The sequence below is a fragment of the Microtus oregoni genome, unplaced genomic scaffold (assembly GCF_018167655.1).
Source record: "Microtus oregoni isolate MIOR12 unplaced genomic scaffold, Mior012 000002F_ref0000024, whole genome shotgun sequence".
NCBI lineage: Eukaryota > Metazoa > Chordata > Mammalia > Rodentia > Cricetidae > Microtus > Microtus oregoni.
Window position 1 is genome coordinate 986407 of NW_024543061.1, and position 15816 is coordinate 1002222.

A 15816-nucleotide genomic window follows, 5' to 3' on the forward strand; every position below is an offset into this window, starting at 1 on the left:
AGAAAGAGAGAATCCCTAGCCGACAGCATTCTGTTTGTGTGAAGGCAATTAAGATGCTGCCTCTTGTGCTTGGAGCCACAGAGCCACAGAGACAGTTGCCATGGAAACCAATTTCCCCCGCACTTCCAGCAGAGCCAGAAACCGCTGAGTAATGTGCCTGCGGAGAAGGCCTGGCATAAACACAGCTTCCGCCTGCGTTTGGGCTCCATTTTATGAGAAAAACAGACAGAAATTATGAGGGAGACCATGACAGTATATACATGATTTATTTCCAATAACTTGGTATTTTATCTATCACATAAAACGGACTGAGGGTCCTGATAAGTCTTTTAGTTCATTTGACTTTGGTGCAAACAATGGATTCCAAAACATTGAGTAGCTTCTCATTTATATTCAGCTTAAGAAAAATCTCTAGTGTATTTTTTCAAAACAATGCTCCCAAGTCCATGTGCTTTATACGTTAACTGGTCCTGATTTGAGTTATTCCACAGTTTACTTAGGAGAATAAGTACTGAAAAATTACGGACTAGATATGGATTTCTTTTTAAAAATACCATTTTTGGTCATGTGAGTGATTGACGTTCAGGCTTCAAAGATAGAAAACAATCCTGCATTACGTAATTTTATTTATAACATAGCTTCTTGAAAAATCAGCAAATGGAAACGGCAGAGCAAAGAACATCAAACTACATTTTCACGTATATTGAAATGTGTAGGATTATGTACCGTCTTTAAGTGTGTCGATAAAAACAATATTTCCATGGCTCATGCTTCTACGTGATTATTTATAAAAGCAAAACTGAAGGAGTTCTCCATCCCCACCCCCATTACCGAAAGAGCCTCCCGATGACAGAGCTGTAGCAAAGAGAGCAGTGCTGAAAATTGTCTGACATCTTTGCAACTGGGGATACAATTTCCCATTCTCCTCCGTAACACGGTACCCTGTAGGAGGCGACTCTCAAAACAGAAGCGGTCTCCCTGCTGCCTGCCCAGCCTCTGCTGCTGTCTTCCAGAGGCAAGGCCGTCACACACCTCATGCCAAGCCAAGCCGGCATCCCTCAGAGAGACCATAGATGAAAAGCATCATCACATCATCGAGTGACAGCAAGAACACGGGAGAGATGAATGATTGGGTGGCTTAAATTCCCTGGTCCCTCTAAAATGTCTAATATAGACAGCTTTGTGACACAGACTTCTGGGGGGAAAAGAGCATCACGATGGGCCACATACCATTTTGTCTCTGTATCGTCTTGAAAACTGTGATCTAGATTCTGCCATGAAAATGAACTGAGCTCCGAAGGGCTACGTCTTCTTCTTACCCATCCGTGTGGGGATTTTAGTGCAGGTTGACTTTCGTAGAAAAATTAAACTCTGGTAAGTTCAGGAGCCTGATACAGACTCCTCTCTCCCATGATATTCTATACCTAGTCTAAAACTAAGCAAGACCCCTTCGTTTGGCTAGTGCAACAACGAAATTGAGCCCCAAACAGGTTATCACAGGAACACTGGCCTCTTCTGTGTTCGGCATCAATGTCTGAGACGGGAAAGTGCAGTCAGTGTCTTGAAGAGCATTTAGGCTCCTCAGCTGTCACCTGATTTTAAGATAGCATCTACATAGCTACATCTGTAGTCGCTCTGTCCTCAGCATATGCAAGTATGAGGCAGGGACTTAAAGACTGTCAGCTGAGAGAGCACATCAACGAAAGGACTGCCCTGCCAAGATGAGCAGGTACAGCCTCCATCTACCTGAGAGCTAACGGGAAATGCATCGATGGGAGTGAACAAGTACAGCTTGGGAAACAGCCAAGGCAGCAAATGGTATGCCAATGCACGGTCACCATGTGGTGGGGGCCAGGGAGAGCACAGACCTCCATGGCAAGCAGGCTCTGCGAGCGAAGTCCTGAGCTTGTGTTTGTCACAGTTTTACAATGGCCTCGTGTTTCTCAGATGTTGGGGAAGAACAGCAAGTTATCTGTAGATGGATGGATGTGTCTGACGGCGTGTCTGCTCACTGCTCATGGCAGTGAAGTTCCTACTGCAGTGTGCATTGATATGGGTAGGAGTCCTGACTCTCCCATTATAACATTTCTAAGTCAGGTCACTCTGTTGCCTTCCACGCAGGCAGTTTCTAAGGCGGGCAATGGAAGCAGGAACCAGTCTGAAGGCTCAGAGGCAGGAGACTGCCTGCTTCCTAGGTCCAGCTCCAAGGCTGCCTTCCGGAGCTGATCTTTCCTGGGAAAGCTGTCATCCGCACCAGCAGTCCTCACATGGACTTGGAATCAGCGTCTCTTTTGCTGATAAGCACCTCCAGCAGCCGTAGCTTGGCCTTTATGTGCTTGTATTCGCTGTATTCCTCAGCCATCGGAGTGCGGTCTTCCTTTTGGACATTTCTAGAGGAAGCAAAAGGAAGAGGAGCTGAGACTCACTTTCTTTCTGTTCTAGAGGACAGCATGCATCGGGAATTACTATCTGGACACTACGTGTTTTATCAACCTGCAGAATCAGTGTTGGTAATTGGGTCTTGGTATCTAGATGGGCTGGATTTAGACAAATGAAAAGTGGTTTTTCTCTGGAGATACCATGATTCTTCAGTGACTATAAAGTTAATCTAGGATCTAATAGATCATAAACAATTAAGGAAGCAGGAGGATTTTTTTTTTTACTGATTGGTAAGTATCATATCACAGTAAGAGTTTCTCCAAAATAAACAGATTTTTTTTGTTTGCTTTTTGTAATTTTTGTTTTTCAAGACAGGGTTTCTCTGTGTAACATCCCTAGCTGTCCTGGAACTTTCTCTGTAGAACAGGCTGGCCTCAAACTCACAGAGTTCCACCTGCCTCTGCCTTCCAGGTGCTGGGATTAAAGGCGTGTACTACCAAGCCAGGCAAACAAATATTTTATTCATTCTTGACTTTTTTGGGGTTTCTATTGCTGTGATAAAACATCATGACCCAAAGCAACTTGAAGAGGAAAGATTTTATTTCAGCCCATCATAAAGGGAAGTCAGGTAAGAACTAAAGGCAGGAGTCCAGAGGCAGGAACTAAAGAAGAGGCCACTATGGGGGATTGCTGCTTAGTGGCTTGCTCCTTTTGACTTGCTTCTTTTTGCTCATTTCTTATAACACCCAGGACAACCAGCCCAGGGGCAGCATGCCTATATTGGGTCAGTCCCTCCCACACCAATAATTAATTAATCAAAAAAAATGAACTATAGGCCCAGTGAAGGGAGGGCATTTCTCAACTGAGGTTCTCTCTTTTCAAATGACTCTAGCTTGTATCAAGTTGATATAATACTAAACCGCACAGTTGTTAATATTTTCTCATTTTATATTTTTTACCTAATCAACCACTAAATTTCTCTTTTTAAGGTTTATTTAATTTTATATGCATGAGTGTTTTTGCATGTGTATATATTCTTCCATCCAAACTCAGAACAGTAGGTGAGTTGTGTGTGTGTGTGTGTGTGTGTGTGTGAATCATAGGTTGAAAGCAAAACTTAAGGAAAACAAGTATCTACCATAAATGTTGGCCCCAATCTGCAGATATAGACTGATAACATTTGTTTGTGGATTAGAATGCTGTTCTGGGCCATTATGGTTCATAAAGTAAATTATTCCCTTGTAAACTCTGGCAAAAAATTAAGAGCAGTGATTCCTCATCCCCTTCCTAAGCCATATTTTCTGTGATGTCCAGTAAATGTAGAGGAAAGAGCTTTATTAGGGACAGAAGGAAGACACAAGGGAGAAAGTGGAGGATTTACAGTTGGGCTAACTCTTGGTTTAAGCTCCTCTAAGACAGTCTTTTTTTTCCCCTTCAATGTGGCACCAATGCAATTTATAGCTTTTTCAACCTTCTGTGGGCTCCACGATATATAGTTCATGTATAGAATTCTGTGCACAACATGTGAGAAGGAAAATATAAAAACAAAAGGCATACAGACTGATACATCAAATTAACACTTTAACAATGAATAGTAAATTGACTTATGTTGGCTATTATTATTATTTTAGGAATTACTTCTCTTGTCTGCATATCCATATTCTAAATAGTCTGCAATGTGTATGGGGAAAGATACAAGCATTTAGGTATGAAAATGTAGAAGTCTTGAGACAAATCATTATACAGTAGATCCAAATTAGAGATCCTAAGAACAAATTTACATAATGTTTAAACCACACTGTTATAGCACAGTCCCGATGTCAAAGTTAATTGCTAGAATTCTTTTATTTCTTCACACTCTAGGACATGAAAGTACCCTGAAAAAACTTCCTAAAGTTTACCCAATCTGGAGGAATGTAAAACCACTTTAGGAAGGTGAAACCTGATTCCACGGGAGGGACTTGTCCCTGAGCTCCCAATGGGATGTGAGGAGACTCTGTGACAAACACTTCCCTTGCAAGTTTAATAAACAGACAATTCAATTACACCTTACAACTCACTGGCTAGAACAGGCAGATCCATCCCTAACTGCTTCTCACACACCGCCTTCTCTCAGCCCTGGCAGCTATGGTCTTAGTTCTCCCAGTTCTGTAGTGCCCTGAGCAAACCCAGGATTTTGTACATACTGAGCCATATCCCCAGTCTATCTTTGGGTTTTAAACTGTGGTTAACTCCCCCGTTACCTTTCTTCCGCCTCTAGTCTCCTGAGGAAAAACTCAATGCTGACAATCTGAAATTCAGTTCCAAGCTACTCGTTTTCGCTGAGAAGCAAATGTGACAGACTAGTTGTGTATCAGCAGATCCTGTTCAGGTCCTGCGCTCTGTATGAGAAGCATTTCATCTCAAATACACATATAAATCTCATAGTCTCACTGAAAATCTCTGAGGGTTGCTGGGCATCATAAACCTGAGGACCTGGTTACAGGGAGAATGTAGCAAAGTTCCCGCTTTGGAAAGACTTCCCAGATGGGACAGAAACAGAGGGAGGGCCTGGAATGTGGAACAACAGGTGAAGGGAACAGGAGGAACAGAGAGACACACATACCTCCCATTCTGTCTGAAAAAATTGTCCTCAAAATCATGAAGTTTCTTTCGAATCATTTTCTTTTCTTCTCTCATTTCCTGAAGGTATTCCAAGAGCTCAGGTCTAAGAAGAAAAATAAATTACAAAAAACTTAAATATAAATTGTTATACCTGTAATGAGTATGTGACTGGGTGGGAGCTGAGAAGAAAAGGAAACAACTTAAAAGTCATGGTGGCTGCTTCTCTTGAATGCCGCGTTCTGAAAGGAGGCGAGGCTCCAGGGGTCCTAGGGGATCTTGCTACTCCTGAGTTATTAGATTTTATGAAACCCTACAGCACTTTGTCATATATATATTAAAGAACAAAATGACGTCTGTACTCAGGGCTAAATGAATTGTGGTGGACAGAGCCACAGTGTCATTCAGAGACCTTCTGCTCGTTCAAGCAAGATCTCAAAACTTCCTCAAATAATCTGCAATAAAATATTTGAGAAAACCGATAAATTGATAACAGTGAGCTTTTTCTTTCCCTCTCTCCCTCCTCTGCTCCCTCTCCATTTCTCCCATCCTGCCTTCTGTTATCTCTCCCCCTCTTTCTCTTTCTCTCTCCCCCCTCCCTTCCGCACTCCTCTCTCACCCTCTCCTCCCTCTTTCTAGATAAGGTTGTACTCTGCAGCTCAATTGACTCTGTAGCCCAGGCTGGCCTCAAACCCACATATTCTTCTGCTTTAGCCCCAGGCCCATCTCTCTGGTTTATTTTATTTATTTATTTATTTTGCATTGTCTTTTCTATTTAAACATACTGTAGGTAAGTCCTTTGTGATTTTTTTTTTTTTGGCCGAACTAACATTTATATTGTTATTTTCACTGAGTCACTTTAATGCCACTGCCCAAACAACATACATTGAAGCAGAGTGGAGATTTGAAAGGCCTGAGTCCTGGCTGCATTTTGATGGCATTTTGTCATCCATGGGTGAGATAAATCCATCAGCATCATCTTCAAGCTGCTCCAGAAAACAGTGTGCACCGCAGTCTGTTTTCAGCGTGACAGTGAAGTCTGGCTTGGCGGAGCTGTCATCTTCTGACGCATCCTCTTGTTCCTAGAGATAAATGGCAATCCAAAAAAACTCTGAACGTTTTGGAAGAGTATGCTTCCATTACAAGTGTCATTCAAAAATCACCTAATTAACAATATTCGCATGGTTTCTTCTCTATTTTATTAAAACGGTGACACCAAGACTAAGTATGGAAGGCAAAGCTGGATAAAGCCAGGAGGCATTTTCTACCTCAGCAGGGCTTTATGTCTTTAATCTCTGCTTGGCCCAATGAAACAACGCTTCCGCATTCTTTACAATATAAATTGCTTTAAAATGTCAGACAAAACTCGATTTTTAGGTAAACAATTTTAACATTTCTTTTTGTAAGTAGAAGTTAACAGTTCCCACCTATGCTAGTTTTACAAAACACAACTGAGGCAGCATTTGCCCAGAACCTAGGGAGATACAGCTGGCAGGCAACACCTACCAGCTTCCCTCTCCCCTTCTACCTCCCCTGGATGAAGAAGATGAAGGAGAACAGACCCAGAAGCCCAGGCAGAGCTGGGTCTGAATATACTGCTTCAGAGCTTGATCAAAACCTATGTAGAACAAATGTCTGGTGAATGGTCTAGCAGTTCAGATTTTCAAGGAAAGCTGTTAGCAAACATTTTACAGCTGGAAAGGGACACCAAGGAAAGCAACAATAAGAACTTAAGATTTCATTTCTCAAAAGTTCTACTAACAGGCTGGAGAGCTGGTCTCCAGAGACACTACACACACACACACACACACACACACACACACACACACACACACGCACACTGTGCACAGACATAGTAAATAAAATCTGAATAAAAAAATAAAGTCCTCCTAATTATATTCCAAGTCTGGAGAGAACTTGAAACACCCTGATGATTTTTTCAGATGAACCTAACAAAACTACTCTTGGTGGTCTTGGAAAACCATGGGGAAAATTACATACCAAAAAATAGACATTGAAACAAGCTCATAATGGTAGATATTTAGTATAGCCCCCAAATAATGCATATTTGGGAATGAGTCAGTTACCCTAGTACTGGCTCCTTTAAACCAGTGATCCTTTTTTTTTTTTTTTGATAGGACTGATGTATTATCTGGATTTTGATAAAGAACAAAGTGCCCAGAGACCCACCAAAAGCAAAGGTGACTATTAAAATTTCAGCCAAGATTGTGGCATGAACCTGAAGGGAACAGTCCAGAGCAGGCTCTTTGCCCAAAAGCACCAGTCAACAGCGATTAGTTACGTAGATGGTGATAGGAAGGGAGCAACCCCATGTGCATCAGTGACAGAGTGGACATGAGATCCAGGTTTCTGGAATGCAGAATCTCTATTTAGGTTACTATTATAGCTTGATAATGGTATAAAAAGAAGCTGGAAAGTTCAAGGTTCTCTAAGTAGGTTAGGAAAAGGAAAATCTGGATGCGTAGTCAATAAGAAATCCACAACAAGCATTATGGGATCACAGGATCCCTCAGCACAATGGGAATCACATAGAGATGAGTCACGGACAGTAAGTCTCAATGGTGTGATTTTATCCCCTATGTATTTGCAATATCTAGAGACATTGTTGGTTGTCAGATCTAGAGAGGGGGTGGTAGCAGCTTGTGGGAGTCCTAGAAAACATCCCACAGCAGTTACCCTGACCCAATGCTGAGAATTTGACCAGCGAATGTCCAAAATGAGCTGTTGACAGTGACAGTTATGCAAGAGACAGGGTTTTGAGACTGGACAGGGTCTCTGCCAGCAGGAAAAATAAGGCCTGGCTCTTGCTCTGCTGTCCTGGCTAAAACTAGATCTGGGGAGACACAAATAAACTGACTTGTGTGTGTGCCCCAGAGCCAGGGACTGCTCAAGGGCCACATTCCACGGAGAGCAGTAAGAGCTTAGAGAAAAGCTTCTAAGGCCAGGAGCAGGGTGGGAGGAAGTGGCATGTGACTATAAATGTGTAAAGAACTATAAAGAGAGGCAGCCATGTGTGTCTTCCCTGGCCTTCCAGAGTGGGACAAAGTGTGTGTGTAGAATGTAAGGGGCTATACCAGCTACAAAACATTAGTGTTCACTGTGGATTATTTTACACTTATCAAAATAACACATTCTAAAATTGTATGATATATAATTGTATTCTATTTTGTCATTAAAGCTGGTTAAAAAGCGAAAAAGGTGTTCTCTGCTTTTGTTACTCAGTTCATGTAACACGCAGCCTCATCCTCCCACTGTTCTGAAAGTGTCTGCCTTGAGAACAGAATCCTATTCCATCTTGTTTTAGAGGGTTCCTGGAGTGGACAGGAAAATTCTCCGGGCTTTTTGCGGGTTGAAGGCCTTCAGAACTTTCAGAACTGGAGCTGGCTCTATTTCACACAAGCTGGTTTCTTCCCAAAAGCAAGTATAACCAGGGACAAGTTTTAAAGAAACCACTTAGACTTGGTCTTTTCACCTCCAAACACAGTAAATTGTAAATTCTATTAGATCTCCGATGTGTTATCAAAAACACGCTAGTGGCTATGTCTGATTAGAAGAAATGAACCAAAGACAGCTGTATTTACAAAAGCAATGTAATCACTGCAAAATTATGTATAATTTTGAGCACGATGGGAGCCAGTGGGCAATAAGCCACAGCCAAAATATTCTCCTTTAAAAAGTTTTGCAAAGGAATAAGCAGGGGTAGATTGTCATTGTCCAGAGGAGCATCATCAGGGCACCTAGCAGTTACTTAATGAGCTGATCATTAGCTGTCACATCTCACACGTATTCACGAGCATGTTTTTACCTGGTAATAAGCCCATTATAAGCTGCTGAGAGAAGCACGCTAATTTTCGTATACAAACTGTCCAAATTTGCCCAATTACCAAGATTCAGATCATCTGCGAAACTACCAGATGGACAAAGCGTGTTGCCTTTCACTGATATCAAAGCATATTGTAAGAAAATAGCTGTAATTTTGGAGATCTGATACAGCACACCAGCCCTGATGTTCCAGGGCTGCACTCATAATTTTGGTTCTATTTAGTAATGCCATTAACAGGCTCTGTCTGTCTCATACCTTAAAATTGGGTATTGTCTTGAGGGTTACCTTATTTCAGGCAAGGAAATGAAGCTTCCTATTGATCATCCTCAATAGATTATTCTGAGATAATCATTCCTAACCACCGGTAATAAATCACGACTCTCGCCTTAGAATGTCACAAAAATATGACAGGCTCTAAAATCTCACTTCTGTCTTCTTTGGCCCTAACTAACTTCGAAATTGTAAACATTATTTTTAAAAAACAAGAACAACAAAACAAGGGGAGAAACAAAACATTCTCTGTGATCAAAGTAAAAGCAAAACAGAAGAAGTTAACAAAGAAGAGAACGGTAGGAAACTTCGGGAATTGGCAAGGTCATAATAATATAAGTAGGCCACGCATCTCCACAGCTGTCTCGGGAAGCTACTGCTTTGTAGGGAATGCCTACTAGAACCACTGCCCAGGGACTGTCACTCCAGGTGAGGTTAGCAGGGTAGTGCTAGCACCAAGCTCTTCACCTTTATCTCCTTGAAGAAGGAAGCAGTTTCGCCCTCGATAATCGGCTGCAGCAAAGGGCTTCTCCGTTTGCTGGAGGGGGACCCCTGTGACAAGCATTAACAAATAGGGTATATTATGAACTGCTTTTCCTTGCCGTATGGCTCTCAGACCATTCAACACACCAGTATTTACTACATCTTATAACCATTTCCCACCCCCAATAACACCCCCTCCCAAAAGCTAATACAAAGTTCTTCAGTGCCCACACATACTAAAGAGAGGACAGAGTAGGATGTAATAGGATGCAAATCTGCTTTACAAACCAAACTCTCAGGAATCCCCCCAAAAAAGCACTTCCCCACACCCTCTGCTCCCTAGCTCCAGCGACTACGCCTAACTGTAATTGGCAAAGGACAGGAGCTCAAGGTCACACAAGCCTGTGACATTCATTGAACCTCTCTGTTGTACATTCACCTTATTTAGGAGCCCTAAGTGTTCTTAACTGGCGAGAGGCAATGGCTCCTTACATTAGTCATCTTATCAATCAGTTTATTCTGCAGGAAGTTTGCAGAAGAGTAACACTTTTTAATTGCACCTGCCTACAGTCGCTGGATTCTCCCTCTCCCATAAAAATAGGTGCACTACTAAAATAAATGTGAGAGACGACTCTAGGCTTAGAAACGAAGAAACGAATAACACGATTTAATGAAGCTCTAGATAACAGTAGCAGCTAACGAGAACAAGCCTTTTAGTTGTGATATCAAGCCAAGGCTGTGACATCAGACAAGGGAACCTACTGAATCAGGCAATGCTGCTCTCCGAGATGGACAGGCATTACCAGCCCCGCAATATCTAGCTTGGGGAGGGGATTCTCAGGTAAAAGACTTCTCACAGCCAGAGAGGAGCTGTCATTCTCCCTTGATCGGATCAAATCCAGGTGCTAACAGCAGTTATATCTCAAGACGCCGACCATGGTAGGCAGCTTGCCAAACACTGGGGCTCCCACTCTCTCCTTCCACTCCCTTTCTACCCCCATCAGCTGCAAAACAAGGACCTTCTCACTGGAGCTCTCTAGAGGGTCCTCCTCCGGCCAAGTTCTTAGGGAGTCATCCCTCAGTGAATGGGGGATAGGCTGTAACAGAAATCAGAAGGCACTCTTGGGAATGAAGAGCCTGGAGAAGGTTCAGCCTTACCTCTTGTGCTGTGTCTCTAAGGAATGGGTTTAGGTGCTGGCCCCATGAGTGCCAGAGGAATGTATATATGATCAAGTCATTCCTCAGGCGGTAAGACATGATATACATGGCTGGTTCAATTACCACAGACTGACCTTTAATGAGAATGACAGGTAGGGTCCTACACGCATAAGTGGGGCTCCTCCAATAGAAAGGGGGGCTACACTCACAAAGATAGCATGGTCAGAGCCCTGTGTTGGTGAGTTTTTGTCAATTTGGCACCATCTACAGTCATCTGAGAGGAGGGAGCCTCAGTTGAGAAAACGCCCCCATTAGATTACTCTGAAGCATATCCGTGAGGCATTTTCTTGACTGATAGGGGAGAGTCAGCCCACTGTGGGAAGCACTACCCTGGGCAGTTGGTTCTGGATTCTATGAGAAGGCAGGCCGAGTAAGCCAGGGAAAACAAGCCAATAAGCGGTGTTCCACTGTAGCCTCTGTATCAATTCCTGCCCCTGGGTCCCTGCTTCTGGGTTCCTTCCCTGACTTTCTTTTATGATGGACTATATTACTATAAGCTGTACTAAACCCTTTCTTCCCCAAGTTGTTTTTCTAGGCATGTGCTCATCACAGCAGTAGTTGAAACCCAACAAAACCAGGTGTTCTTAGAGTAGCCAGGGGCTGCCAAAGGAAAGAGAAAGAATGCACTCACCATGATAGGGACAGCACTGGCCCGGGACAGGATCTGTTTGACCAGTCGGTACCTATCATACAGAGGTTTCATAATCTGACGCTCAGTCTTTGTTACCTGAAAAGTAAGACCAGGACAAGTGAGAAGCCAGCTCCCAGGTTATGCTGTCCCTTGTCCCAGCATGCTCTGGACTTTTGTGGTCCTAAGATGATACAATTTACAAAACTTAGTCAAACATATTAGTCAATAATATTTAGCCAATAATAAAAATACTACAGGTTTACCCTGCCAATCATTGGAAACCACCCCATTGGTATACTTTTTTCTATGTCTGAATAATGTGCTATGTTCTTAGCCTACTATGTTAAGTCTAAAACTGCTACTTAAAACTCAAGGTGGGTGGTTGTCGAGATGGCTCAGTGGTTAAAAAGCATTAACTGCTTTTCCAGAGGACCTAGGTACATACAGCAGTCTGCAATCATCTGTAACCAGTTCCAGGGGACCCAATGCCTTCTTTGGGCTTCCGTGGGCTCCAGGTATGCATTCACATGGTGCACAAACATATATGCAGGCAAATTACCCACACATGTAAAAGTAAGTAAATAAAATTTAAAACACCGGCACCCCCCAAAAAACTAAACCCAGAACTCCCTAAGTGGTGATGATATGAGAGGACTCAGCAGGTCAAGTTGCATATTTGCCAAGCCTGATGACCTGAGCTTGACATCCAGAACCCAAATGGTAGGAGAATTGACTCCCACGAGTTGTCTTCTAACCTGTGTATGCTGTGTTGTGCCTCCTCCCAATAAATAAGAAAATGTAAAAAAGAATCCAAGAAACTCAAGGTTCAAAATCTCAGAATGGTTCATTATCTCTCTCCTCTCTCTCTCTCTCTCTCTCTCTCTCTCTCTCTCTGTCTTTCTCTCTCTCTGTGTGTGTGTGTGCAAATGTTTCTATTATAATGCTTGTCATATGGTACTTTAATCAACTCATTCAGCTGCAATTCTTCCACATGAAACTGTTCCCTCTTAAAAGTATGGTTCTGGCAAACAGAGAGTATTCAAGGAACTTCTGTTGCTGGGATCCATTGGATGATTCATGCTCATTTCCTTCATCTGGCACGCAGCTCAAAATCTCTACGCAGCAAGAAAGAATCCAATCCAGTTTCCTTGTAGAGGATTTGAAACCCTTCATCATTTACGGCTTCTCTCCTCTCCACTGTGCTTCAAACTCCAGAAAAAGACTAGATTATCTCATGCCTAATTATGTGTGATTCCCTTTACAAGGAAGGGGCTTTCTCTCTTCTTTATTTGGAAGTTGCAGATCATAAACCAACTCGGTGCAGCCCTCTTTCCTTGTGCCCCATCCTGAAGAGTGATTCTGTCCTCCATGCCACCACTGGTGCTGGCTGCTTTTCTGTCAGCTTAACACAAACCACAGTCATTTTGGAAGGGAGACCCTCAATTGAGGAAATGCCCTGAACAGATTGGCCTGTGGTGCATTTTCTGGACTGATGATTGAGGTGCGAGAGTCAATTCATTGTGGGCAATACCACCCCTGGGTAAGTGGTCCCTCTCCCGTACCATAAAAAACAGGCTGAGCAAGCCAGTAAACAGCATCCTCCACGGCCTTTGCATCCACTCCTGCTCCAGGTTCCTGCCCTGCTTGAGTTCCTTCCCTAACTTCCCTTCACAGTAGATTATATGCTGTAAAATGAAATAAAACCTTTCCTCCCTAAGTTGCTTTTGGTCCTGGTGTTTATCACAACAATAGAAACCTTAATTAAGACAGCCCACCCTGTTCTTCTGATGCCTTGTAATTTCAAACCCTTTTCTATTTTCTTGTGGGATTTCCCACTGTATGCTGTGAATATGTTTTATTACCATTGGTTAATAAAGAAGCTGCTTTAGCCTATGGCAGGGCAGAATATAGGTAGGCAGGAAAACTAAACTAAATGCAGGGAGAAAGAAGGCGGAGTCAGATAGATGCCTTGAAGTTGCCCAAAAAACAAGATGTGAGGTAACAAACCATGAGCCTCCTATTTATAATAGAAATGGGTTAATTTAAGATGTAAGAGCTAGCTAGGAATATGCCTGAACCATTGACCAAACAGTGTTGTAATTAGATTATTCGGGTGATTACAGTGGCTGGGAAATGAAAGCACAGTCTCCATTTCACATAACGGTGCCCAATGTGGGGCATGAAAGAGTCTCACAGGGAGTGTTAGATAACCTTTCCCTGTGCCAGTATTTTATAAGTCAGCCATTGGAAATTACATACGAATCACATTTTTGTTTTGTTTTTATTTTGTAAAGACAGGGTTTTTCTGTGTAACAGCCTTGGCTGTGCTGGAACTCACTTTGTAGACCAGACTGGTCTCAAACTCAAAGAGATCCACCAGTGCAGGGCGGTGGTGGCGCACGCCTTTAATCCCAGCACTCGGGAGGCAGAGGCAGGCGGATCTCTGTGAGTTCGAGGCCAGCCTGGTCTACAAGAGCTAGTTCCAGGACAGGAACCAAAAGCTACGGAGAAACCCTGTCTCGAAAAATCAAAAAAAAAAAAAAAAAAAAAAAAAAAAAGAGATCCACCAGCCTCTGCTTCCCCAGTGCTGGGATTAAAGGTGTGCACCACCAAGTCCCACTCACTTTTACATTCTATCATAATTGTTCACACATTTATCTCCTGGCTCACAATCTAGCTTGTTGAATGTAGGAGCTTATGCTTTCATATCCTGAGTAGGTACTTTAGTACTTCATCTAATGGAAACATTCTATAAATACTTGCAATGTTAGTGAATGAACCTATCTAGGTATGCCAACACATAGATTATACATGTATTCCCTTTGGTTCCTCAATCTCAATGTACTATGAGGCAAAATCTATTTTTAGATTTGGTTGCTGGGTTTCTACATTCTATTATTATTATTATTATTATTATTATTATTTTGGTTTTTCAAGACAGGGTTTCTCTGTGGCTTTGGAGCCTGTCCTGGAACTAGCTCTGTAGACCAGGCTGGTCTCAAACTCACAGAGATCCACCTGCCTCTGCCTCCCGAGTGCTGGGATTAAAGGCGTGCGCCACCATCGCCTGTCTCTATTATTATTAAAAGCTTGAGAAAGTAAGAGTTTCTCAGGTAGGAAATCATATAAGACAAGTGGCTTTACCATTTTTCTCAGTCTTTAGAAGATTCAACTTCAAAGACAGTCTGGATTATGGCAATATGTTGTCTTGTATGGTTTTTGTATGTCTTTCTCAGCATGATCAATAGTAAATCACTTCGGATAAATTGCACCAGCTAGCAGGGTACTGCAAAACATTGTTGGTTTCCGGCTCTTAGTAATAGTAGTAGTAGTAGTAGTAGTAGTAGTAGTAGTAGTAGTAGTAATTTATCCAATAATTGTCCACACTTAACTAGAGACAAGCCCAGGGTAGAAATCACAAAGTTTGGACAGCCCAGTGTGCCTGCCTTTATGTTGTGAGGGTTTTCTCTTATCCTCAAACAAAACTTTTCTACAACATTTGGCTGGTGTTACCTGGATATACAGATGAATGACAAAAAAGTGACATATTTACTGTGATGAAAAAGACAAAATTAGAGCCATGGAATCTTAGAGCTAGGCAAGCCTTGTTCTTTGAGGCTAAAATTGATCACGGCAGAGGGGAATGTATCCCCAAGGCAAGAGAGCTTAGAAAACAACTGGGTGTACTGACTCCAGCCCAGGTTTCTCTCTACTCACAGATACATCATCCCTGAATGAAGCAGGATCTAGCAGGGGGATCATGGGCTCTTCTAAGTGCTGAAGTTTGAACCCATAAATTTAAAAAAAGCAAATCTTTTATAAGTTAAGAATAGTAGGGCATTTGTATAAAGACTGGAATATCCAAAACAACAGCTAATCAGAGGTTAGTGTTTATATATGGACTCATAATTTAAATGTTAACTTGACTATTCTTAATGTTGTATTAGTCAACATGGTTCTGAAACACAGAGTTAAAATATACCGGTGAGGGAAGGAATTAAGAAGAAGCCAGAAGCACTGGTCAAACAACCCATTCTCTCCCCAGCACATTTGTTATGAATGGTGATATGGGGGAAGGGACTTCAATTATTTCTTATATTTTTCTGTGACATCATTTTTGAAGACTTTCAACACTCTTTGTTGAAAAGGACACGCTTTAATAATAGCTCACAGGAAATGAGAAGCTCACTTGTTTTTGAATGTCACACACGCCCATCTGCAGCGCGCTCAGCTAAAGCAAACAGCTTTGCCAAGAGATGTGTAGCTCATGACTGTTTGACTATGATCCTGAGGGCCAATGGCCTGTTAAATTGGAATCTGCACACTCAGAAAAAGCCACGAGTTCTGAACGTCTACTTTATGAGATAAGGGGACTAGAAATGGCAGCTTA

At 42.3% G+C, this 15816-nt stretch overlaps 1 protein-coding gene across 2 annotated transcripts in view; it reads right to left on the reverse strand.

Moving 5' to 3' along the window:
• Window positions 1-247: 247 nt before the first annotated feature.
• Fam13a (family with sequence similarity 13 member A) overlaps window positions 248-15816 on the reverse strand; it is an 85848-nt gene continuing 70279 nt past the window's right edge. Inside the window, exons 14-18 of one of the 2 annotated variants that reach the window (XM_041640383.1) lie at window positions 11427-11522; window positions 9563-9646; window positions 5866-6062; window positions 4985-5086; window positions 248-2390 (exon numbers count right to left, since the gene is read on the reverse strand). In XM_041640383.1, coding sequence (XP_041496317.1) covers window positions 2264-2390; window positions 4985-5086; window positions 5866-6062; window positions 9563-9646; window positions 11427-11522 — 606 coding nt within the window. In that variant the 3' untranslated portion in view covers window positions 248-2263. The remainder of the gene's footprint in view (window positions 2391-4984; window positions 5087-5865; window positions 6063-9562; window positions 9647-11426; window positions 11523-15816) is intronic. The other variant, XM_041640392.1, reaches the window with a different exon arrangement.